This window comes from Micromys minutus, assembly GCF_963924665.1.
Source record: "Micromys minutus genome assembly, chromosome: 4".
In the NCBI taxonomy this organism is placed as follows: Eukaryota; Metazoa; Chordata; class Mammalia; order Rodentia; family Muridae; genus Micromys; species Micromys minutus.
The window spans coordinates 29,715,971-29,743,364 of NC_137973.1; the positions used below are offsets into that span (position 1 = coordinate 29,715,971).

The 27,394-nt window shown below is 41.6% G+C and overlaps 1 protein-coding gene across 1 annotated transcript in view; it reads right to left on the bottom strand.

The window, feature by feature from the left end:
• Nucleotides 1-530: 530 nt before the first annotated feature.
• Nucleotides 531-27,394, bottom strand: part of SNX27 (sorting nexin 27) — a gene marked incomplete at its 5' end in the record, with an annotated part of 67,946 nt that continues 41,082 nt past the window's right edge. Inside the window, 8 exons of the mRNA XM_080915115.1 lie at nucleotides 531-4,921; nucleotides 5,026-5,085; nucleotides 5,675-5,803; nucleotides 6,462-6,611; nucleotides 13,530-13,619; nucleotides 21,390-21,553; nucleotides 22,515-22,593; nucleotides 25,637-25,741. Of these exons, the coding sequence (XP_080771241.1) occupies nucleotides 4,913-4,921; nucleotides 5,026-5,085; nucleotides 5,675-5,803; nucleotides 6,462-6,611; nucleotides 13,530-13,619; nucleotides 21,390-21,553; nucleotides 22,515-22,593; nucleotides 25,637-25,741 (786 nt within the window). The 3' untranslated portion in view covers nucleotides 531-4,912. The remainder of the gene's footprint in view (nucleotides 4,922-5,025; nucleotides 5,086-5,674; nucleotides 5,804-6,461; nucleotides 6,612-13,529; nucleotides 13,620-21,389; nucleotides 21,554-22,514; nucleotides 22,594-25,636; nucleotides 25,742-27,394) is intronic.

Consider the following 27,394-nt stretch of genomic DNA (forward strand, 5'->3'; position numbering starts at 1 on the left):
GTAAGACCAAGGACAGCAAGGTCACTTTTACTGTCAGGCACATGAGCAGAGGACTGCAACCACAGAGTACCTGGTACTGCCTAAGCACTCAGTAGGGGAGATAGAAAATGTTTCCCTAGTTATGAGAAATACATATGCTGGGGTCAGGTGACATAATGCTGTGTCCCAAAGGCCCTACCAGGCTTTCCTGTGATTGGTTGGTGAAGGAGTCTTGTGAATAGTCACAGGACCCTGTAAAGGAGAGCTCAACAGACTGAAAACTGAGGAAGCAGATGGAATTTCTGAGGGAGCCGATGGGGAAAGAGAGGTTCTTCCTGCCTCAACTCTGCTTCACTGGCTAGCTGGGAAAAGCAGATGTTCCTTCTCATTTTCAGACTAGCCATTCCAACTCAACTGTCAAAAGCCCCTCTTTAGTTCTTCCCACATAACCCAAAGGATTTGTAGTCTGGGAAACCAAAGAATTGTTTCATCAATAAATCAATTTATTTAAAAGAATATGTTACAATTAATTACACTAAGTGACATTACCAAACAATCTTAGAGTGGTTAGCTCTAGAGCCGGGGCTGGAGAAACACTGGAGCCAGTGGGCCTCTCATTTTCTCTTCACATTTCATAAATCACAAATAAAGTACAAGATACTGCAGTGAAAATACAATTAGTTTCTCTCAAATAAATTAAAAGTGTGCATGGCCTGGGAAAAACTGAAGCCCAGCTCACCAGCTTAGAGGGGGCATGATAACAAGTTGGCACCCATGGTCAGCAGCAGGCCGAGTGCTCCTACCAGGATCAGTCCCTCCTCAGTCTCTTTCCTCCCCAGAGCCCGATTTCCTCGAACCCTCAGTTACTGCTGAGAAAGAAGCTGCTGTTATCCAGGTAAAGGAAGCCTGGCAGATATGCTGAGGGTTAGATTAAGAGGAACCCAAAATGGAGGACTAAGGAAGCATTCTCCCTCCCGCTAGCTCTAAGTATTTAGCCACACTGCTGTTCCTACAAAAAGAAGTTAAAGCAACTCATGAAACTGGTGAAGGAGCAGCAGTGTGCTGAGGCCGTCCCTCCAGACAGCATGATGGACAGGAGGTCAGAAAGGGCCTCCATTCCTGGAGACTTTAGCTCAACTCCAATGCATGTAGGTCCCTTTAAGAAAACTTCTTTCTAGGAGCTGGCCCTTAAGCTGGAAATTCTGAGATGAGACAAGTGTTCCTTCTTATCAGTCCCCTACTTTTCTGCTTTAGGCACTGGGTTTGGAGCAATGAAAGGATAATTCAAAGCTACTGGCCCAAGTAACTAAAGGTTAAAGTTAAATGGGCCAGGCAAGAGGATGCTAGAGCATTTCCCTTGTTCCTCCCCGAGAGCTCTGTCAAGGCCTGGGAGCTGCCCCAAACATTGACACATCTGTAGCTGTGCTGAGCTTAGGCCTCAGCAAGGGCAAGGGGAAGGCAGAAAAATGGAGACCATGATAAAAATACAAAGAGCAGCAAGTTCAAAGCACTGCCCAAGCAAAGCTTCCTAGAGCGCCAGGTTTCTCAGGGCCTAAGTATTTTCCTGCTCCATAAAAATCTCTGAATTTTTGTCTCAGAGAAGAGAAATTCAATGTGGAGGAAACAATTGGGGACCAGGAAGACCCTGATGGAGTGGAGCTGAGAAGGGAAAACCCTTTCCCAGAGACAAACTGCCCAAGAGAACTGCAGATGCCTCCCTAGGCAGAAGCCAGGACTAAGAAACATAGAAGGGATTAGAGAAAGGAAGTGCAGGGGTTTGGGGGAGGGAGTAGTCACATCTAACACTGCTGCATGCAAAAGAACTTGATCCTGTGGGCCTCTAGGCCATAGTAACCCCCTCCTCCATGCCTGCAGCCCCACTGTGGGCCGGTGGGACCTCCCTCTTTCCCATCTCCCTGCTGCAGCTGGGTGTTTTGGTAGCAAGACTACCTAAAGTAGGATGTTCCTACACAGATTCTGTTAACCCAAACACATTTGGGTCTCACTCTTCAGGACCTGCAAAGCCCTGTCTCTACTCTGGAAGGCTGTAGTAGAGGCTCTCCCACTGAGGGAATGGGCTGAATGTTGCTATTTTTACAGTTTGAACATAGCTGACCTCCAGAGCATCTTGGAGAGGAAATCAACTTGCCCCCTCTTAAGGTACTCAGACTGATTATTAAAGCCAAGAAGGAGAGTTGATCCTGATTAAAGCCTTCGCATCAGGCATTGCCCTCTTCACCTTTAAACACCATATTTTGTACTTTGTGGTCCCACAGGTTTGGAGAGGGGAAGGCTAGGCTGTCCTAAAAGATTCACACCTTCCTGGGACAAAGGGCTGCCAGAATAATGGAGACAGAAAAGTGGCCTCATAACGCTCTGCAAAACCAAGGCAGGAAAGAAACTTTAAACCAAACCCAACTCTGCCAACAACATCCAATTCTGGCTGCCTTTCAGCTACATAAAGCCAAAGACACAGCCGATGGAGGAGGCTTCAATATTGAAGGTAAAGTAGATAAAGAGTTTCAAAGATTAGTTGTACCTAGCCATAGTATTCCTTACACAAGAACTCAAGGTTGAGAATATTACTCTAGTGTCAGCCTGGCCTCTGTCCCAAATGTCACTTTTAGGTCCTACAAGGCCTAAGTGTGGGAACAGGTAAGGAACTCTACTTTGAGATATTGTGATCCGAATAGCTTTCAACTCATTAGATAGCAGGGGGTGGACTTGAAAATTCTGAATTTCCTGCATTCCCCTCCCAAGTGCTGAGATTACAGGTATGCACTACAACACCCGAGTTGTATGTGGTGCTAGGGATGGAACATATGGCTTTACGTGCTAGGCAGGCACTCTACCAACAGAGCCGGCCCCAGCCCCAGCCCCAGTTCCAGGTGAAGAACTCTTTTCTCTTCAGTCTCCTTTGAAGTAAATGGTGGTGGTCAACTAAAATCGACCACATTCCCACTTCTTGGGCCCTCAGCTGTCATGAACGGGGCTCTGGTTTGGTTGGCAGAGACCCAGACTCTAAGTTTACCCAAGACACTCCCTCCACATACAACTGTTTAAAGAACTCACGGAGGATGTAAAATATTGGTGACTGGACAAGAATGGAGGAGGTGAGGCCCTTATAAACACGACCAACTCCTTCCTTCCCTCTTTGTCCAACCTTTGTGCCTCAGATGCCAAGCTTCACTCCTGCTATGGTCCCTGTTGCAGAGGAAAAGTGTTGCCGTTTCCTATGGCAACAGCTTCCTCACATTACCCTCAACTCCGTCTTGGGTCAGTTGAAAGGAAGCATATAAAAGGTCTTAAAGAAACAGGAAAGAGATGCAGGATGGACTCAGTCGACGGATGGACCAGGAAATGACTTGGAATTGAGACTATCGGTCTTTAGACTCCCTGCAACCTCACTGCTCTTGAGAAACAGCCTTTCTCCTCCTCAGCACCCTTGTGAAGATAAAGACACTACATTCCTTGCTCCTCAGACTCTATAGCAAACCAACAGCCAGAAACTGTACTCAATACAAAAAAGGGAAGAAAACCCAAGCAGATTGTAAACTTTTCGAGTCCTTCATGAGGAGAGGTATTTTTCCCTGTATTTTTTTTTTTCCTTTTTAAAGTTTGTTTCAAAATAAAGAGAGCAAGAGAGAGGTCATGAATTCAGTGAAAGGTGTGTAAAAACACAAGCTAAAAAAGGTACTGCCATATATGAAATTTAAAAAGAAATATATATGTATATACGTGCAGCTAATTTGTGTATATATAATTTTTACATACATACATACATATATATGCTTGAACAGTGCAAATGGATGGAGTTCATAGTTCCAGTTTTAAAAATATAGTACAAGGAGAGTGTGTTGGTATGAGGCCTGTGGCGAGGAGTTAGGCTTGTTTCTGTCTGATCTCAGTGGACGCCTGGCACTATCAACTGCTGCTCTCTGCCAGCTCAGTTCCAGAGACGAAAAATTCACAGGAGGTTATTAATAATAGTCAGCCTAGGACTTTGGGATGTAATGACTTTTCTCCTTTTTTTCTTCTTTTGTGTTAATGGTTACTGTCTGACATAGGAGGTGAAAAGGCTAAGAGGCTGAGGGCAAAGAGAAGGGAAAAGGATAAGGAAAGGCTAGGTGGCCACATCCCTCTGCTGTGACCTCGCCATCTGGAAAATATTCTGAGAAGAAAAAAAAAGAAGAAGAAGAAGAAGAGTTACGAGGAGCAGCCTGCTCTCCAATCTGGAGCAACCCTCCAACACAACCGGAGCAGCATACTTGGCTGGCAAACTGACTCAGCAATCCCATCCAAACCACAGTCTCTCAGAGCAGAGGACTCTGGGTATTTACCACCTAGCTCAGTCTTCCTCTTTTACAAAAAAGACAATTCAGATCTAAGAAGGTTGTTATGCCCAAAAATCACAGATAAGAAAAGCAGGAGGAATCTCAGATGACTTCCAGAGTCTAGTGTTCTTTCTACTGCAGTAAGAACACCAACTTCCATGTGACTGACTACATCTTCATTTCCTGATTTTCTTGGACAATAAGTATTTAGACAGAGTCTTCTAAATTCTGCTCCAGCACTGACACCTATGAACAACAGTAGCAAAAAATTTCCCCCACATGTATGTTCTTGGTTAGTGAAGAAAGGCTCTACTGTGACTCATCTAGTCAGATGGCTAACAATCTGGACAGGCGCTCTCCAGGGTCAGGAACAGCATGGAGGGTTATTTAATTAAAAATAAACAAACAAACAACAACAAAAATCAAACAAACAGGCAGAAGAGGGTCCATGATGTCATGAGAGACGGGAGAGCCTGCAGCCAGTGTCCACCGTCTACACAAGGGGAGAAGCAGGGCTTTTTTTGCATAACCCATTCACCATCCAGAGGCCAGCCTCGCTGGGAGAATGTCCTGGCTCATATGGGATAATCAGTCTCTAACTAATATTCCTAGAAAGACAGAAATGGAGGTGAGGGTCCCAATATTTGGTTATGGTCCTATGAATTGTAAACAAGAAGAGGAATAAATTAATTCAAGAATTCTTTAGCATTACCTCTTTTCTCCACTTGAGCTCGCAGAACACCCTCTCAAAGCATTCATGCATGTAATTGAACTGGAAAAAAAGGTAGCAATACTCACTGACTCCCCAAGACCAGGCACAAGGCCACGCATTTGAACTTCAAGTCTATCAACCCACCCAAGACAGAAAATCCCGCCAGGAACCACAAACGACACACCTGATCATCTATTGTTCTCTAGCTCCTCCTAGTGCTCACTAGGACACACAGCACAGGGTGTGAGCTCCACAATCCCAGCTGTGGTCCATCTGTGCTCTTATGGTCATCAACAAAGCACAAAGGTGGTCAGAGGCTGCAGACACACCATGGAGGAGGGCACAAGGGTACAGTGGCGCTCACTCATCTTTAATCCCAGCACTCGGAAAGCAGAAACAGGGAATTTCTTTTGAGTTCAAAGCCAGCCTGGTCTACATTAGCAAATTCCAGGCCAGCCAAGGCTAGATATGGAGACCCTGTATCAAAGAGCAACACACACTAGCTATGGTGAGACAACAGAGAGACTGAGTTGTCTGCGATGCCTCCAAGAGATCCAGGCTCATGTGACTTCTCTAATTCCCACTACAATTTACTTCACGAGTTCAAAGCCCAATCTACTCTTCCCATGCCTCCCCATCTCCCACTCACATATGGTGTGAAGATTTTAACCCATCGAGGCTTCTTCTCTCCTCGTGCATATTCGAAACAGAAGGCCATTCCTTCTTCATCTGTGTCCCATCGCTGCATCTCATCCCATTCAAACGCTATTACCTGGTTCTAGACAGCCAAGAACATCAGAGTGAGGTCTACAGTGTAAGCAGGAAAGCACTGGGAACGGAGGCAACGGGATCAGCATGAAGTTTAAAGTGTGTGATGCTGATGGCTGTGAAGACATGCCCCTTCCCCCCGGAGTCACAGGCACAGTGAGGGAAGATGATTTCATTGTAGCCCTCACAGGTCCTTAGCATGTTGAGGTACTGAACAGACAAGTAAAAGGGAGAACCATGTTACAACGATGCTGCCGCCCAGTGCAGTTACAGAAACTTCGGCTGCTGGGGCGACTCAGTGGGTAAGTACTTGCTGACAATTTGACCTGAGTTTGAGCCTCAGAACCCACACAAAGGTAGAAGAGAAAATGACTCCACAGAGTTGTCCTATAACCTCCACATATGTATCATGGCAAAGATACACACACACACACACACACACACACACACACACACACACACACACGTGCACTCATGCACATATACCATATACACATACAATAATTAAAATGCATAATTTTGAGCTAGTAAAATAAGGATCAGTGTGGGCTCACTGAGTCTTATCATCAACAGTCTTCATTTCATTTGCTCCCCAAGGAGGAACTAAAACAGAGTTTCCAAGTGTCCGTTGACAGAGCTCCTGGCCCAGCCCCAGGCTGAATTCTTACCTCCAGCTGCCCTTCTTCAGTGCAGGCATGAAGTTTAAAGTGTGTGATGCTGATGGCTGTGATGACATGCCCCTTCCTCCTGGAGTCACAGGCACAGTGAGGGAAGATGATTTCATTGTAGCCCTCACAGGTCCTTAGCATGTTGAGGTACTGAACAGACAAGTAAAAGGGAGAACCATGTTACAACGATGCTGACGCCCAGTGCAGTTACTGAGGTGGACAAGAGCATTTGACCCAGTCATCTGAGCCCGGCTTCTGAGCTCACGCTTGTCCTGGAGCTGTGGCAGGCTCTATGACACGCCTTCATCCCAGGTTCAGCTTTTCCTTCCTAAGTTTAACACCGAGTTCTCTTTAAGATGATACAAAAATGAGGTGACGGAAGAGACCGTGGTTAAGAGCTTCACACCAGAGGACTTCACACTGGTGTCGGTGTGGCCCTTGGCTTTCACTGAACTTAAGGGATGGAAATCTAGCCTTTCTTCATAATAGTTTCTCCCCATCTCTTCTATAATCAAAAATTATTCTGACTTTAATGATGAAGATAAAACTACACCATACCTCACACTCATGTTAAAATTAATATAAACCAGAAAAACCTAGTCATTTTAAAGAACCCAGAGTGGGATAAACCTATGTAGGTCACTTGTCAGAAATGACACAGTTAGAATTAGAACCCCAGGCTTTCCTCTTTCCACCATCAACTAATCCCTAGGAGACCTGGTTGTCCCCTGAGTCTAAGTGTATGTGTGGTAGTTACTTTTAATTTCCAACTCGACACAATCTAGAATCAACTGAGAAGGAGGATGAGTGGGGAACTGTCTAGACTGGGTTTGCCTATGGATAGTCTTTGGAGATTATCTTACTGATTGTGACTGATAAATAATTAAACTGATGTGGGAAACTCAACCTAAATGTGAGTTGCACAATTCCCTGGGTCTGGGTTTTGGTCTGTATAGGAAAGGCCAGCTGAGCACGGGCATGCATGTATGCATTAGCTCATTCCTCTTTGCTCTTGAGGGTGCAGTGAGCAGCTACTTCAAGATCCTGCTAACTTGACTTCCCTGCAATGGTGGACCATTTCCCTGAAGCTGCTAGTCAGTATTGTATCAGAGCAACATGGATGAAAGTAAGACAATATGCCTCCTTAAAAACTATCTGGACTCATATCAAGTGAAACACATGATCCTCACAAGATCAATCCAGAGACGGCTTCAAACAGTGAAGGTCACTCGGCTCCACTCCCTCTCCTCGGCGGTTATGGGTACTCTCTAACTCAGCTCATAAGCCCAAGTTGAGCAAAGAGTAAAAGACACTTGGATAGAGCATTAAAAGTAGGCAAAGAGATAAAGAAGAGAATAAAAAGGTTCATGGTCTCTGAGCTGGAGTTGTTTTAAAGACTGCTTCAGAAATAAGCACATAGGCCTCAAAGTCACTGCTGGTGTGTGCAGAAGCATTGCACCTTCAGTGACATCAGAGCTAGGTGGGCTTCTAAACTGAAAACCAGACAGTTGCTATCTCTCTTAGCAAGACAGAAGAAATGATACCAGCAAAAAAAAAAAAAAAAAAAAAAAATACTACGTATTATTGTATGTGTATATATGTATTGGTATTGTATCAGTTAAACACACCCTCACTGACAGGCACTGGTTGTTTCTGGTCGCAGCACCCCCTCACTCCTTCGCTGCTCTGTTTATTGTTATTGCATCTATACAGAAAAAATTAACTGGGGACAATAAGGATAACGCCAGTAAGGACTCATGGAGCTTGCCTGGCTTCCTCTGCTGCTTTCCTCTGAAATGGATCTTATGTTCTGGCATGCAGTTAGAGATGCTGTTATACTGTAAGCACTTAAACTGTGCAGATCAGTGCAATTAAATATACTCACATCGTCTTGCAAAAAAGAAAGAAAAAAGAAAAAGACACACAGCACTCTGTGGCTCTGCTACTGGTGAATGGCACTTCAAACCTGCTCCTGCTGTTGGGGTTACAGGTGCACAGGAACGGGGATCACACCCTAACCACTTCATATGTTTTCCCTTCAGTAAAATAACAATTTAGAAAAGCACAGAGGGCAGCAAGAGCAGAGCTGGGTGAGTTCAAGCCTTGTCCTTGTTTTCTCACTCTCACCACCACGCTACACTAACTCTCCCTTTTGTATGCCCTTCCTGCACCAGGAGACACCCACTCTTTACTCCTGCTCTATTGTTGTGAGTAAAAAAACAAACCCTGCTACACAGAGGTAAATGTGACAAGAGGCAGGTGTGATGGAACGTGCAAAAACTCTTCAACAAGTCCGGGGACAGACCTTAGGCGAGAGCAGTGACGCGTGCAAACTACACTATCTCCTAGCTATACAACCCTACACGAGTTACTCAGCCCTGGAACCTTAGCGTCTTGCTCTATAAATGGGAAAGAATGATGGCATTTATGTCATGATACTCTTTATTAGCATCAAATATAAAATATTTAGCGCAGAAATGATGCACAATTACATGATTAATAAATGATAGTTTTAAATTTGTTTTGTTTTGGTTTTTTGAGACAGTGTTTCTTTGTGTAGCTCTGGCTGTCTGGAACTTCATCTGTAGACCAACCTGGCCTTAAACTCAGAGATCCACATGCTCTGCCTCCCAAGTGCTGGGATTAAAGGAGTGTGCCACCATCATCGTCATCAGCATCTCCTCCTCTACCACCATCACCACCCGGTGATATTTAAACTCTTTCTAAAAGCTCTATTATCATTAGCCAAAGGGCTCACCCAGTTTCTCTCTCCCTTGGGGAGTGGTGGTACACCCATTTGGTACACAAACAAGAATGGCTGTGAAATGACTGATCTGGACATTACTTTTAAGAATCCCAGAGTAGACGCTGGAGAGAGAGCTCAGATTTAAGAACACCTGCTACACTCACAGATAACCAGAGTCTGGTTCCCAGCACCCATATTGGGGGGCTCTCAACTGTCAATAACTCCAGCTCTAGGAGATCAGATGCCCTCTTCTGGATTCTTTGGGCATTACATGCACATGGTACACATACAGACAAGTAGGAAAACACACATACACATTAAAAAAGAAACAACTTCCAGGATAAGGATGAGAAGTTAGCTCTGTGGAAGAGTACTTCCCAAACTTGTGAAGCCCTGGGTTCAACCTTCAGCATTACAGAGAAGCAAGTAAATAAAAAACCAAAGCCCTCCAGTTCAAGATAGAGCCAAACAAAGTGTGCAGATTAGACAGGTGAGAACAGCAGCACTGTGTGGAAGTGGTGCACTGCAGAGGGACACGGGCCATCTGCACGCTCTGCGTTACCCTTTCAGCTTCTCAAAAGGACAAGAATGCCCTGAACCCAGTCCTCCAATACTCAATCCAAGCCATACCCCTGACTCAGTCACTGGAGATACTGGCACACTCAATGCACAGCAATTCTGCTCAGTGGGGCTTAACAACTATCATGGAGGTAGGTGTCACAAACCTGAAGATTACTTCTGCTCAAGTTCTTTAACAAAGAATGACTAGCATAAAAGAAATGCACTGAGAATTATCTTCTTTGGGACACACTTCTGCTGTCCTGACTGAATAGATTTGCTTGTTGGGGAGGGGTTGTCCCTGAGGTAGGATCTTATTATGTAGCTCAGTAAGTTGTCCTGGAACAGGCTAAGTACACCAGGCTAGCCTTAACCTTGTGCTTCTCTGTCTTTGCCTCTCGAGTACCAGAATCACATGGTTTTATTCCATACCCAGCCCTCTATAGATTTTTTTAAAAGCACCATCCAGATAAAGGCAAAAATTAGAAAAGGTGATCTGAAGAAATGTGGACTGCTGTGCATCCTGAATGCTCGATGATGTCAAGAAAGTTATTATTTCTGAGGCCTTTCCCACTGTCATGTGGTAGGAAAAGAAACCCTCCTCTCCCTTGATTCAGGGAGAACATGCACTGGAGCTCCACTCCAAATCCTACTTCTACTCCGACTAGTCACATGACCCCAGATACTGAGATCTGAATGGGGAATGTCTCAAATAGGCTCACATGTTTGGACACTTGGTTTCCAGCTGGCAGAAGCTATTTTTGGAAGGCTGTGGAACCATTAGAAGGTGGAGCCCTACTGGAAGAAGTAGGTCAGTGGGGCAGGCCTGGGTCAGCCATCTCCCACTCTCGCCACCACAACGAACTGTACCCCCCAAACGACTAAACTCTTCCTTCCTGAGGTTGTTTCTTGGCTGATATTTGTTCCCCTTCTTTTTACAACGAGGCTAACACTTCATATGCATTCTAGAACAGTACCAGCACAGTCAATCTCCTCTCCTTGTCCCTGGATTCAAGATATTGCCCTGAAAGCAAAAAATCTTCAAGAGAGTTGTTACTGGCCTAAGTTCTAATAACCTGAGTGGAAGCTGAGGGCGCCCGTGACCTTGACGAGAAGCCAGATGTAGTCTTAACTCGGACCTAGGTCTTTGGAGACTCCCAGGTTGGTATATTCCTCAGTTTTAAGTGAACAATCGCTACATTGCTGAATCTGTACCAAGCTTGAAAAGAAGAAATATTGAAAATTTACATAAATTCAAAATTAGAAAAGGTAAATTTTTATTTTTTAATGTATTTGCAACATGTATGTAAAAAGCCAAAGATTTAAAGCTAGGCATGGTGGTACACATCTGTCACACTAGGACCTGGGAGATGGAAGTGGGAAGAGGTCAAGACCAGCTTTGGCTATACAGCAAGTACGACCCCAGCCTGGGCATATGAGACCCTGTCTAAAGAACAAAGTGGCACAGTTTTTCTGTCCTTTGTCTATTTTGAATAACTAAACATGATCTCGAATCATTACATTATGACTTAGATAAGCAGAGAGAAAAGGTATAATAAAGGACACTTTATGAATGTCAACAGTTAATAAGAGATAGGCTTGGTACGTAACAGAAAACACTTTAGGTGAATAGGTTAAGGTTCTGTTCTAAAGAATTCTGTGCTCTCCCAGCTGACCTGCCAAAGGTCAAACCAGGTCTAACAGAGACAAGGGCCTAAGAGGAACCTTGGGAGCCAAGTTTCCCTAAACTCTAATTAAGATTCTGAAACTCCAGGTTTCAAAATCTCCAGCTTTTTACATATTTATTTATTTGTTTGTTTGTTTGTTTGTTTATTGTTAACCTGCAGTTACACACAGTTGTGGGCACAAGTGAGTGATGAGCCCTGAACCTCGTCCTCTCTCCCAGAGCATCCAGCACTTTTAACCACTGAGCCACCTCGCCAGTCTCTAGCCAACAGGTTTTTGTTTGTTTGTTTGGTTTGGTTTGTGACTTGTTGGCTTATGCCATCCCCCTTGGTTCCAGTGTAGCTTGTGTTTTAAAATATTATTTCATAGGAAAAGTCCCATAGCCAAAATCCTGCCAATAATTATACTGGAAAATTTTTTGATTTTCTACTTCAGTTTGCTTGTATGTAGTGGTAAAACAATCCCCTGATTTCTGGAGACTTTCAATGGGAAGGAGATTTTTTTTTAATCATTTAAGTGGTAAAGTATCCTTTCTGGATGTAAAGTCGTGCATGGGCTAAGGTCAATGCTGACCCTATTCACCTTCCAACTTAATGTGTTTGGACATTAAGGTAGAAGGTGTATTCCACCATAACTGGCCCAGTTAAATTAATTTAAAATAGATAATAAGTACGAAGAAATTAAAAAATAATTCAAGCAGTGTATCAGAGTGATCACAGTGCACTCACTACCCTGTGTGACGCACACGGAGCACTGCACAGGCTTTAGCTGTATGTCATCTGCCACCAGAGACATTTGTAAATGCGTATGACTGAAATGTTTTAAATATTCTTTACCAGTTTTATTTTTATTATTATATTTTTACTAGTTATACTTTTTTAAACATAATGTCCGCCATTGTACTTATGGCTAATACGAAGTGAAAACTCACTTTAAAATATCTGAAGAACACGCTAGGCAGCACTGTCTGACAAGCTTCCTGCAATGCTGAAAACCTACGCCTGCACTAGCACATGGCAGCCACTGGCCTCACTTGGCTATTTAGCACTTAAAACACGGCCAGTATAACCAAAGGAATGGATTTTCAGTAATTTTAAATCTGGATTTAAAAAGCCACATGAAACTAGTAGCAGCTAAATCAAACCCAAGTCTAGGGAAACATACAACGCGCAGCATTGCTGAGCATAACTGTCTAAACAAACGGAAAAGGTCAATGTAAAAGGAATGGTTTCGCTACCTCACAACTAAACTCGATTTAATGTTAAGGACCTAACTGAATGTAGTGGCTTATTCTTGTCACCTCACCACTTGGGAGGCTGGTGTAGGATATTCAAGTCAGGTTCAATGCCAGCCTAGTCAACACAGAGAGTTTGAGGCCAACCTAGGCTATACACCAAGCTCTAGGCTAACCTGGCTGAGACCTGTTCTAGGATAAATAAATACTAAAAATTAAAAATAAATCTAAATACTAGTTCTTACAATGTTTTTAAAAGTTTTTTTTAAAGATTATTTATGAGCATTGGCTGTTTCATCTGTATGTATATATGTATACCATGTGTGTGCCTGGTGCCATAGAGGGCAGGCAAAAGAGGCATTAGATTCCCTAGGACTAGAATTACAAACAGTTGAGACACCCATGTGGATGCTGGGAATATCAACAGTGCTCTCAACCACCGAGCAACTCTCCAGCCCATAGTGTGTTTTACGGTCACTGTTGTTGGTTTGAAACAGGACTCATCAACACAGTCTGGCCTTAAACTCACTCATAGCTAAGGGCAACCTTTCCTTCAGAGTCTAGGATTGCAGAAGTGAATCACTATCTCCAGCTTTGTTTTATCACATTTTCAAACAAATATTGTTCAGCTATTACCAAAATTTATAAATTATTAAAAATTAAATTACTAAAAACTATATGCCTATGAATAAACTTTTTGATGTAATAATGGAGAAACACAAAGATTTTACATCAAAGTCGGTATGTTCTACCTCTTAATTTACTAAGCCTCTGACCAGGCTGTGGTACCTTCCAAAATCAGACAAAATAGGACATTTAAGAAGTAATGGAGACACAAACTTACCATGACCATCTTCCTTTGTTCATATAGCTTCTGTAACTGGTAAGATTTCTCCTCTGCTTTAATGTAACCTTTCTTTACATCATCAACAGCCTATCACAAAGCAAAGGTGGAAAAAGAAAATTTATCCAGATCCATTTTCAGAAAAGCCTGTATCCACCTGGACCACCACCGTCATCATCGCCACAGAGACTGTCACCACACAGGTGACTTACTAGACTAACGAGCACTGAAGAACAGCAGCAAGTGAGCCCTCAGCTGTCCTGACACGGAGAGAGCAAGGAGAGTGCATGTTACCTTTTAAAATCAACGATGATAAAACAAAGCATTCATATGGCAAGAAGTGTGCAATGTCCAATTACAGCAGGAACAGCTGTAACCATAGGTAGAAGAGAAGCCTAAGACAGACCTCCTAGGAAGGCGAGTGAGACAGGAACAGGAAATAGATCTGCTGGATTTAAACAAAGCCTTTCTGACTTAAGGCAATGAGCTTACGTGTGTGGTTACAGACAGACGGACGATAAACAGAAGTGAAAAAGTTCAAATTTGGGCTCACCCTTTTTTCTGATGATCAAATAAAGGTACTTTATTTTTGTTTGGTTCTAATTCCCAATACCTATAGTGATACTTGTCACAATATAAATTGTACCTAAGAATTTGAAGGATACTTCCTAGGGCAGAGACGATTCAGTCTACTCTAGCAACATTAAGTCTTTCCAAATTTGTCAATAAAATATTTTCTTTATACATACACATGTGCACACACGTGCACTCACACAGCTCACACTGTAGCTCAAGCTGGTGTCAGATATGCAGCCATCCCTGTTCCTCGGCCACCCCAATGCTGGGATGACAGGTGTGTGCCACCTCACCTGCCTTCTTTCATTCTAATCAAGGTTAAAATGCTTGACCAATCCTGAATGGAAATCACAAATATTACCACAAATGATTCTTTTTTCTCTTGATTAAAAATATTTATTAAAAGCTAAAGAAACATCTAAAGAAAAAAAACAGCAATAAAAATAGTCTCTCATTTGAGCTTCAACATACAAAAACAGCTACTTGGAAATTGGAAATATTTTATGATCATCCTTAACATTTTCTACATGTTACGAATACTAATAATTTCTTCCTCCTATACTGGAGATTGAACCCAGAGGCCTCATGCACAGTAGGCAAGCACTCTACCACTGAGCCTGTACCAACTGACTAGTCCTATACCAACATTTTCACTTTTTTTTCAAGTCTTGCTACGGTAGTCCAAGTTGGCCCAGAATTTACACTTCTCTTGCTTCACCCCCAGAGTGCTGGGGTTACAGTCATGTACCACACCTCAGCAGGCTTAAATAAAAACTCTTCTCCTAGCTTTGTAATTAAAAAGATAGATAAATAAAGTTTAATCAGGGCCTGGAGAGATGACTCAGCAGGTCGAAGTACTTATTATTCTTTTAGAGGATTTGGGTTGAGTTCTTAGCAACTCACAACTACCCGTAACTCAGTTCCAGAGGATCTGACATCCTCTGGCCTCCAGAGGTACCTGCAAGCATATGATACACATAAATTCACAAAAGCACACACACATACATATAAAAAATAATTTTAAAATATTTAATCAGTAGTGCTTTGTAAGTGTACACACAATGTTCAAAGCCACCTGCTTCACTGGGTTTCTTTAATAATTTACAACTGTTGTCTGTGAGGTTTATTCTTCAGGTTCTCATTTGTAACTTGCCATTTGCAAACATCCAATTCTTGTCAATTAATTGCAAACAATAACCTTTTTGTGTTTGTTTTTTGCTTCTCTGTGTAGCCCTGGCTGTCCTAGAACTTGATTCATATACCAGGCTGGCTTTAAACTCAGAGATCCACTGGCCTCTGCCTCTTGAGCACTGAGATCAAAGGCAAATGCTGCCACCACCACCGACTACAATAACTAATTTTGTCATCAAATCTTTCACAATGATCAAACACTCAAAGTCCTCCAGATTCATTCAACTGTTTTAAAGAACTGCTAACAGCGCTTGTCTGTCACTGTGCCCTCTTTTTCTTGCAGGTTTCCTCTTACAGTCTCATGAGTTTGAGGATGGAGCAATGTTAGTTTATGTATAATCTGTCAGATTTAGCTAGAAAAACTACCAAGAATTTTTACTTTATTAACTTTTGATAAAAAGACTCATTATCATCATTAGGTAATATCTCACCAATTCTAAGAGACACATTACTTCACAAGCTCTAAGACTGGGACATATCTCGTAGCTTTACCTGGCAAATTTTTCTTAAAACAAACAAAAATGGTGCATCTTATAATTTATGACATCTTAGAAGAAGTGAAATGTATTAGATTCCTCATTATTAAAATAGGGTACAAAGTAACTAAAACTAATAAAGGAGAAATTTAATACTATTTCACAAAGCACACAAACAAAAAAAATCATCTGAGAGTTGAATATTGTTAGTAGAAATATAAAACATGGCCACAAAACAACAATAATATAATAGTTCTTCAAAAAACTAGAAAGTAGTTAAAACGTTTGCTCTGAAAACATATGGACCTGAACCTGGATCCCCAGGAGCTTGCTGGACAGCCAATCTAGCCAAATTGGTAACTTCCAGGTTCAGTGAGACACCCTGTCTCAGAACAAAGGAACAGAGACAGAGGGACACTTGTGATTTCAAACTCTGGCCTTCCATGTACACAAGCACGGGTGCCCACACTGCAAACACACATGAACAAAAGCACACATCACACACAAATTGGAGACAGAATTGCCAGCAGGATTCAGCAACCTCAATTCTAAGCATATTGAAAAAAGGGGGATTTCAAATGAACATCTGCACATAAATGTTTACAGCAGCACTATTCAGCCAAGCGGTAGGAGCAACTCAAATGTCCATGTTGGAAAAGAATGGAAAAACAAAATTCATTGTAATGTTGGTCCGCTATAGAATTCCACTACAAGATGTAAGTTATGGCATGGTGGTTGCACAGGGATGGTAGGGAGAGGGAAACAAGGCACTGTTGTTTAATGTGCATGGAGCCTCAGCATCAAAAGGGCTCTGCTGCACAACAAGGTAAGCAAGTTTAACACTCCTGAAGCACACACTCCTTAAAAAGCTGGTAACCCTAGCACTTAAGAGGCAACAGTAGAAGGGTCACAGCTTCAAGGTCATCCTCAGTTACATGGAGAGTTCAAGACCAGCCTGTTTGTTCTACATGAGACTCTGTGTGTGGGGGGGGGGGGGAGGATAGAGAAAAAGAGAGAGAGGGGATAATAAGAATAGCCACACGGAACTGATATGAAGGACAGAACAAAGAAATTCCATATGAGAACCAGAGTTCAAAAAGAAAACAATAGATTAGAAGTTGTCAATTTAATCATTCAAACAATTTGCCAGATCAGAAAAGACAAAATTTCCACACAAGTTCAACATAATAAATCCAGAGCATGGCACATGATTCTGAGCCAGGCACGATGGCACATGCCTATAATCCCCACACTGAACCTGTAATGCAAGTAGATAGTCAATGCCAGGACTACATACCGAGCTCTAAACAAGTGTGATGGCTAATCCTGGTTGTCAACCTGACATCTGGGATCAACTAAAGCGCAAGAGATGAGCACACCTGCATGTACTCATGAACCCTATCAGATGGCTGCCATTGCTGAAACAGTGGGACTCATGGGACAGTCTGTAAGATAGCCTAATAAACACACAAGCATGTACATGCATGCACACACTGATTCTGTGTCTCTGAGGAACCCTAACTAGTACAGATTGTGGTACTAGGAGTGGTTCTAGAAAGACAGAATTAAAAGGATGATTTTTCTTTCTGTCTTTCATTTGTTTGGTTTTTTGAATCAGGGTTTCTCTGTGTAGCCCTGGCCGTCCTGTAACTCACTCTATGGACCAGGCTAGCCTCAAATTCAGAGATCTGCCTGCCTCTGCCTCTGAGTGCTAGAATTAAAAGTGCATGCCACCATCACCAAGCTGAGGATAAATTTTTGAAGCTTCTGTTGTAGGCATTACAAGTCACTGACACTCAGTTTCTGAAATCATCCCTGGTAGATGGAGGACACTGAAAGCTAGAAACATTTGATGACAACAAGGAATCTAACAACTTAAAACTTTTGACAATTTGTGGATAAATAAAGACAATAACCATGTGGTTAGTTTCTCCTAGAAGCTCTTGATAAACTGACAATGGAAAAGCATGAGCTCTTGGGGGATGGAGAGATGGCTCAGTGGTTAAGAGCACTGACTGCTCTTCCAGAAGCCCTGAGTTCAATTCCCAGCAACCACATGGTGGCTCACAACCATCTGTAATGAGATCTGATGTCCTCTTCTGAAGACAGCTACAGTGTACTCTTATACACAAAATAAGCAAATCTTAAAAAGAAAAGAAAAAAAAGCATGAGCTTAATGAAAACATTTAGCCAGCTCTAGGTTCACATAAACTGTTTAAAGCAGTGGTTCTCAACCTGTGGGTTGCAATCCTTTGGAAAACACAGATATCTACATTACATTACAACAGTACCAAAATAACAGTTATGAAATAGCAATGAAATAATTTTATGGCTAGGGGTCACCATAGCATGAGGAACTGCCCTAAAGGGTCACAGCGTGAGGAACGTTGAGAGTCACTGCTCTAAAGGTTTTAAGTATGTCCTGGAAGAGAATCTTCTCTTCAGTGGCCACAGAGCTCAAGCTGCGGATAACCAAACCCAAGTTCTCATTTTAGGTTGGCTGACCTATAGGAGTTTATTCAAGTTCCAGCGCCAGAGGGCATCAGTGTTTAAGGACACTGATTGGCAGGAAGGGGATTTTCTAATCTGGGATGCAGATCTGTGGGAGGACCCAAAGCTAAGAACTTTGAACCCAGATTCTCAAGGGTTTAACTCATATGAGGAAGTAGTCTCCCCACCCTTAGCAGAGGATGTATCCCCAATCCCTGAAGTACTGCCCTCTCCACCTTTGCCTGGAGGAATTAATTCTTCACTGTATGCTGAAGCAGCAATGATTTTTCTCTGGTCCTACAGGGCCCATCAACAGTTGCCTCTAGACCCATCAGACTTAAGGCTAAGTGGGCTCCGACAGGGGAGGTCAAAGGTGTGGTCATGAAGGAGTGCAGCACATCACTAAAGGGCTCAATGAGTTTGCTTATTCGTTCAAACAGAAATCTTAAAAAATATGAATGGGGATGAAATTGAAGGGTGCTGAGTAAAGTAGAAGAAACAAAAAACTGGATTGATCTGGCTGAGTTTATAATATGGACCCTCTAAATTTAATATGGAAGCTCACACAGTTAAAAGATATCAACAGTTTGACTGGTTGGCTGAAGCATTTGACAAAAGATGGTCTAGAGAAAAAAAGCTGAAGATCCCTGATATTCCTTGGCTCAGTGTTGGAGGATTTTAAGGCTCAGGGAAATTGCAATGTACTGTGTATCTAATCCTACACAATGAGAAGGCCCAGAAGACATACACTTCAGAATTCCTATACAACACAAAATGGTGAGAGGGCACTGGCACTTTAAAGGGCTTTGCTGTCACCCTTTCCATGTGCCAAACCTTAGGGCTGGAGATGCCACTGCTCAGCAGGATGAATAAGATGCGATGGTTTAACTGGGCCCTTGGGTAGCAGAGGCCAGACAGCAGCACTGGGTCATAAAAGGCAAGACAAGCATTGCTACCACAATGGTCTAACCTGTGACGGTCAGCGCTGGCAAAGTAATTTTATAGTAGCATGACCTTAATGGACCTTCCGGTATTGACCAAACAGCCATGGTGTTTACAGGCGTGAAAGATAAACCTACAGCATTTCTGTTTATCTGTCTAACCAGAAAACTCTTAAAAAAATGTAAGAAAGGATATACTGGAAGGTGGTAAAAGGAAATCTCTGCCTGTGATCCAATTACCAGAATTGAACCAGTTTAAGACTCTCTTGAACAAAAGGCCCTTGGTAAAGTACCTAAGAGTTACTGTTAGTCTTTCTCTAGTTCTTCCCCAGAGGGACCTACAGACTTTAACAAGGGTCATTGCATTCTGGGTGAAAGGAAAACAATCAGACTTTCCAGGGTCAATTGGACACTGGTTCTGAACTGACACTGATTCTTAAAGACCCCAAGAAGCATCATGGCCCTCCAGGAAAGTAGGGGCTTATGGAGGTCAGGTAATTAGTAAAGTTTTGGCTAAAGTACAATACACAGTGGGTCCAGAGGGTTTCAGTGTGGTATAAGTATATGGGGCACACACTTGTAACCCCAGTCCTGGGGACACAGTGACAGCAGCCAGTCAGACTAGCATAAATGATGTTTCCAAGCCTAGCAAGAGATCCTACCTCAAAAACAAAGAGGATAATTCCTAAGGAACACCAAACATTGACTTCTGGCCTCCACATACAGGCATTTATGTTCACCCACATTACCATTCTCTTCACACGATACACACTCAAATAAAACAAAACCCTCTTATAACAAGATCCCCATTTATGAAGAGAACCTTAGGTCAGGTCTATAAAAGAGGAAAGGTCAGCCTGGGTATCACCATCAAATCTAAGAGCATAAAACCAAACGCTGCACATCCAATTACATTGTAATATGGTTGCTTATACTACAGTCACATCCATGTAGTAAGTCCCTGTTCACACACACACCAAGATGAAGGGAGATGACTCAGTGGTGAAAGTGCTTGTTCTACAAGCATCCTAGTTTGAATCCTCACTACCCATGGGGGTGAAGGAGAAGCTGGGCTAGGCATGCCTGTAATGCAAGCATCATGGGGAGGAGACAGGCAGATCCACAGAGATCACTGGCTAATCAATGTAGCCTAAAAGGTGAGCTTCTGGATCAGTGAAAGATCCTATCTCAAGACAAGAACAGAGAGGATGGGTACAGAGGCACCCGATGTTCTACTCTGGCCTCAGCATATGCATATATAGGCATGCACACTGGCACATTTAAATGCAAGTATCATATGCATATAACATACATACAGACAGACAAACATAGATAGGCAGGCAGGCAGAAACACACACACACACACACACACACACACACACGGCCCAAAACCCAAAAGATGAAGCTCCTGGACTACTTAATATGGTCAGTTTTCAGGACAGCAAACATGAAAATTCACCCACCTGCCAGGAGTAGAGTGTACTCCCAACTCTTTCAAGATGAAAGCGCCTATACTTTAGACCTTTTTGGGCTCACTATACATTACTGTGTCATTTAAAATACCTGGTAAAATATCAAATTTCCTGAGCTCTTTGAGCAGTGTAAGCAAATTATTTAAACCAGCTGTGTGTGTGTGTATGTGTGTGTGTGTGTGTGTGTGTGTGTGTGTGTTCACAGACATTTGATCTGAGCTAACAGCTTACTAGTTTCAGAGGACTTGAAACTAGATCTAAAGTGGAGGCAGTCTGAGGAATTTAGCCTTTGATCTGTGGGATCTGATATTTCCAGATAGACAGCATCAGAATTACATTTAATGATATGTGGAGTGTTTATTCACTGAAGAATCACACACTTGCTGGCGGGGACAAATTCCTATACCCTTTGAAGTCACAGAAGTCTTTGCATTGACTGTGATATAAGAATGACATAAAAGACAATTTGCTTTTCCCAAACCCACACCATATATAATATTGCTTTAGAAATTCTGAACATATACATAACCATAAGGCTCATTTTGTTGATGAAAACGTTTTTTAAACTCTGGCACAGTTCTAGCATTGATGACGAAATGGGACGAACCATGCTCTAGGTACTACTTGGACCCAAGAATCCACAATGGACTGTCAAATTAGTAACTGTATACAAGAAAGGAACCTAGCCTTAAGCAGAAAGATGTATTCACCCACCTGATGGAAGAAGTACGTAACAGCAAGGTCGTTGTCATTTAAGAGGACTTCTTCTTCCGTTGTAAAGAGCCACTTGCGAATGGTCAGGCAGGTGCCTGGCACAGCTGATGTATAATTCTGGACGTAGAGTTTATGAGGAAATTCGTTAGGTGCCAGCTTACGTACTGAAGAAGACAAAACAAAGAAAACTGAAGTGGAGAAGATGTATAGAAGTTTCCCTAGCAGAAACTGTAAAAAGAGCAGTAATGGTAGGTTGTCATTAGAGCACAAGCTCAAATTCATCAAACAACTGTACCTCAGGAGCGGAAAACAACCCAATGCCCAGTCAAATCCACTCTAACTATGAGTCTAGACAGTAAAGCAAATGGGTAAGATCTGTTGGTTAGATAACAGATCCTTAGATTGCATGACTGCAGAGAGTGTGCCAACTCCAAATTCAGTTAAATGTCTGTTACATTACAAATGGCTAAGGGGACATGCTAAGTCCACCAGACACGTTCAGAGCAGCCTCTTCTCTTACCCAGCTATAGACCACTTGGATTCTCCTATGGCCACTCTCAGCATACTGCATTTATTCATACAGAACTAAAAGGTACTTCTCATCCACTCCCCAAATCCTACAGCATCTGTCACACTCCAGGTATCTACTGAGTAGCTTCTGGACGGCCTGGCTCCACTGGTGGCTGGGAATACAGTGTGCCACCATGCCAAGCTTACTCCTGCTAATTCCTATACTAGCTCTCCTAATCTTTCTTGAGGCTTACCTGGCTTTACAACACTGCAAAAGACAGACTCAATATTTCCCCTTTACAGAAAGCTTGGAAAGGATAAGATTAGAATCCAAGCATCCTAGCATCTTACCAATTCTTTACAACACAATTCATATCTGTTTATTAGGCCACTGAGAGTTGGGAAGAAAGATAATAGGAAGACTGCTGCTCCCAAGGATTCAAAGTTACTATATACCGACAAAAGAAGAAAATGGATGAATACTGATCAGAAATCCTTTGTAAGATCTGCCAAGCGCAGTATTAATAAGTGGGCTCTCCTCTCAGCAATTTTTGTCCAACAATATTAGGCTAAGACATTCCCAAACTAAATGTCATAACAGCTACTGGCACTTACCGAAGGAATGATTGATCACTTCAAATAAGGCGAAGTAATTCACTGTTGTACTGTCCATGCCGACCTTTGCTGCAATAGCCTGAAGTTTAAACAGGTACAACTGTTTCAGGAAAAGTAACATCACACAGTACTCTGGGGGCAGGGACATGCATGAGACCGGGAAAGGAGACACTGCCTCCTGGCTTCAAACCTACCATGGCTCACAGTATCCTTAAGGTGCATGTGTGCATACAGATGCACAAACCCAAATAGGGCTGTCCTCTCTCTTCTGTGAGCACCTCTCTCTTCCCATACGAGTTAGCAATAGTTCCTCCTTAGTGTCAAATTTCCTTCCTCAAATATGAATTAATTCCACAAAGGTATTTTTAAAATTACTTTTACTAATATGTAAGTGTGTGTCTGTGTGAATAATCCCATATATATTTGGATATTCACAGAGACCAGAAAATTAACTGAGTTATCTCTCCATCCCCCATAAACATCTTTTATATCGCTTAAAGAAATATACTTGATAAGACAGATCATAAAATGAAGACAATTTAAAAAAATATTTGAAATATTTATTTAAGAGAGAGAGAGAGAGAGAGAGAAAGTGTGTGTGTGTGTGTGTGTGTCTGGCTGTGTATGTGTATGGGGGAGGTGAGCTTATATGAAAGTCAGAGAACAACTCACAAAGACAGTGCTCCTTCAATCGTGTGTGTCCTAAGGATTAAGCTCAGGTTGTAGGCTTAGAGGAAAATGCCTTTACCCATTGAGTCACCTCATTATACCTGAGAACCAATTCTCTGATACCTACTTTCACATATTCAGCTTACGTTTACTATAGACTATTAATACACAAGATCTCAGCCTTTGATTATTTAATTATTTTTATTTTATGTGTATGAGTGTTTTGCTTGCATGTCTGTGGAACTTGTGCCCATAAAACCCAGAAGATGCAGATCTTCAGAGAATGAAGTTATGGAGATTTATAAATAGCCATGTGAGTGTTGGGAATCAAACCCAGGTCCTCTGGAAGAGCAGCCAGCACTGTGGCTGCTAAGCCATCTTAACCTTTGATCTTTGTTTGTTTTAGAGAGAGGATCTCACTGTGTTGGCTATTGGCCTTGAACTCCTAGACTCAAATGGTCCTCCTGCCTTATCCTCCAACACCTAGAACTACTGTGCATGATTCTTGAGCTTAAAGCATTGTTAATTCTAGTCAGAATTCACAAACTATTTTTATTTTTCAGATGATCTGTGTTCTAAACTGGGAACACAGTACACCTCTTACTTAAGAATTACAATCACTAATATCTTCATGAAAATAACAAAATGTTGACAAGCAGCATATTAAACAAGAATCAATCAAACCTCTCTGGAAACTAAGCACTTCGTGTGCAAATAGATCAAAACTGAAATTTTATACACCTAACAAGAAAAAGAGCATAAAGTAGAAAACAGTAGTAACAAAATCAGTTTTTTAAGAGCATTCCCAATATAAGCAATGCATTCACTAAATAGATAAAAATCATTGGAAGACTGAACCAATACAACTGTATTGCTTCCTCCTGTGTCTGCTCACATATCCAGCCTCAATTCATCTGACACTATACAGAAACTAGAAATTACACATATTTTACATCACTATTCTCTACTGCACTGAATCAAACTGGAACACTCTCAGGATTTACAAAATGGCTGCTAGCCACAAGACACAGTGATACAATGGGAAATGGGAGACTATTAAACCAGCCTAGGTCCAGGCTGGAAAGATGGCCCAGCAGATAAGAGTGCTCACTCTTCTCACAGAGGACATGAGTCTAGGTCCAAGCACCTACACTGGAACTCCAGTCTCATGGTACCAATGCCCTCTCTGGTCTTTCCAGATAACTGCATGCATTATATACATATTCATAGGCACACAAACATATAAAAAACTAGACAACAAATTACCCTAGGTCTACCTAGTGTTTCTAAAGAAACATTGAAAGAAGTAGAGAATAAAACATCTGAAAACTGTAAATACATGCTTTTTGTAATTACTCCACTACTGTAAAATTCCAAAGATGGTTGGAATCCTACATGTGTCAAGTGCCATGGTATACTGTAGTTGATCAAATGAATAGTAGATTTTTCTCATTTGCTACAAAGGAGCACTCTGTATAAGCACTGATAATCAGCAATCCATCTGTCACCCTGAAAATCTTGATCAAGCTAATAATCAAAGGCCTGCAAGCAGGATGACACACATCTGATCTTGACTCTCATTTCTCACAGAGGAACCAAGACTAATTGGTGAAGGGTTATTCTAGGTCTAGGGCAGGAAGTGTCTAAAGAAAAGCTCAAGATACACTGTTATTCTAAAATGCCCATATAAGCTAATGGATCACATCAAAAGTATACAGAGACAGACAAGAAGGAACTTCTTTTGGCCAAAGGTGAAACTATTTGAGCATCAAAGAGATAATAATATGCCATTAATTAAGCCACATTTAATTAGAAATGTACCTGTAACTAAAAATAAAATACTAACAATTGTTGCACTGGACAACACTGGAATCAACTAAGACATCAAATGTTTACCCTGAAAATTGCCAATAAAGAAAATAAATATTTATCCTTTTTCCCCCACAAACAGATTTTCCTAATTTGTTATTTTTCCAGGGAAAGTTACTTATAGAATTATAACTGTATAAGAAAAAAAAGAGGGAGTGAGAACTGAAAACCAGCACTTTGCAGCTTTTATAAACTGTTGATTAAGGCAACAATTATTGATGCCCAGACCCTCTGTAGTGAAGAGATTATGTAATCACGACCAAACTACTAGTGAATCACATATCACATATCATAACTAGACTGTGTAGTGCCCAGTAAGAAACAACATACTATATTTTGTTATAGCCTCATTATGAAATAAGTGTATTTTGTATTAAAAAATCAGAACTTGAATACAATAAAACCTTTAGAGCAAATTTCTATTCATAGAAAATGCAGGGAACTGGAAAGACATGATAAATGACCTATAAGGAATCAAGAAGGTAGTGATATGAATTAGGAAGTGTACCCTGCACATTCTGTATGAATTAACTCATTTAATTTTTTTCTTAGCTTCACTTCATCCAATGTTAAGTTGACTTTACCTGGTACACTTGGTCTGTAGTACTGTTCTTTTTAACTCTGACAGTAACAGTTGTTCCATCCGGTAATGCTACTCTCAGCTCTACATCAGACACACCATTGTAATTCTAAAGGAAAAGAAAAGAAGAATTTGCAACTCAGTAAATCTTCATTCTTGCTACATGCTAGCTAAATGTCTAACATAAAAGACAGGAAGTAAATTCTATTAAAACAATAAAAAATAAAGTCTTAAAAGTTAATATATTTACAACTTATAAAACTGACTTTAGGTTGTAGACATTATCCTTTAAGATGAACAGATATGTTGCCACTTCAAAACAGAATCCTGTTGAAACAGTCTAGGTGAAGCCCAGCTGAGATTTCGGTTCATTCTTATTACTCCATGCAGAACTCACAAGGAGGTGAGAAACAGGAGAGACAATCTGATGACTGAGCAACCTACTAACTGACTACCAGACAGGTGGCACGGACAGACCATTCAGGTCCCAAACTGGACAGAATAGGATGGACATAAAGCTTTACTGTGTACTCAGAATACCACACAATTTGAAGTTTACAGAGTGTTTATTTCTAAAATACTGTATTTTATATGTTTAGACCATGGCTGGCACATAAACAAACTGTAGGAAGTGAAACCATGGGTAAAGAGAGAGCATGATTATATTTTATACCCTTAGCTACAAGAAGCCTATCATCTAGTCAGGAAAGCAAGATCTACACAAAAAGTGTAACTGTTGGGTAACAGCGTTACATATTCATCCTACTACCCAACTAACACTTATCAAGCACCTCCACCATGTCTGATACTGTGGAAGGCACTGGGAATACAAAGATAAGCAAGATTTAGCTCTTACCTACTGGTAAGCTCACACACTCTTGTAAGCTACAAATATAAAGTGACAAACTGATTATATGTATAAAATTAGAAATGAGATGGCAATAAAATGATGACTGAGTTACACTAACTGCAGTTCTTTATAGGATGAAAAATTGATGACTTGAGTCATTAGGGAAGACTTCAAAGAGGTGGGCCAGGAAAATGGCAGATTAGTAGCTGCCTCTGCATAAATGAGAAAAGTCAAAGTAACAAAGAATAGATTCCATTCCCAAGACAGACAGAGCAGAGCATGAGGGGTTGCAAGGGGGGTTGATAAAGACAGCTGGAAAGTACAGAGAACCAGACGGTGGTCAGAGAGGAGTGACCTTTGACCTGCTATAAAGAATCAGTGACAAAGGATGGGTGTGGAAGGAAGTGAGGGAAGGTTTCCTAGAAGAGGACATAAACTCAGGAAGGACATAATGGATTAAGGAACTCAACAGTACTCCATGGCCAATGAGAAGGTCAGTAGGTTGGCTCAGCTGATAAAGACATTCACACTAAACTTGATGTTCTTGATGAGCTTGGTCCCCAAAACCCACATGGTGGAAGGGAGGAACCAGTTGTTTCCCAATTTGTCTACCATGCTGAAATACTCTACACTACATGTACAGAATATACATATAATAAATAATAAATGTTGAAACATATTTGTAGGTTTGGAGATGTAGCACAGTGGTGGAACATTTGCTTGGCATGCATGAATTTTGAGGTTTGAGATGTAGGAACATAAAGGAAAGATAAAAGTACAAAATGTTTAGACTAACAATTACACAATGGTAGGGAATGAGACTAGAGAGATGAAGAGGGACCAAGTTCTGATAGGCCTTGTGAGTGTCACCTAAGAATTCAAACTCAATCCTGAAAACTGGAAAGTTTCAAA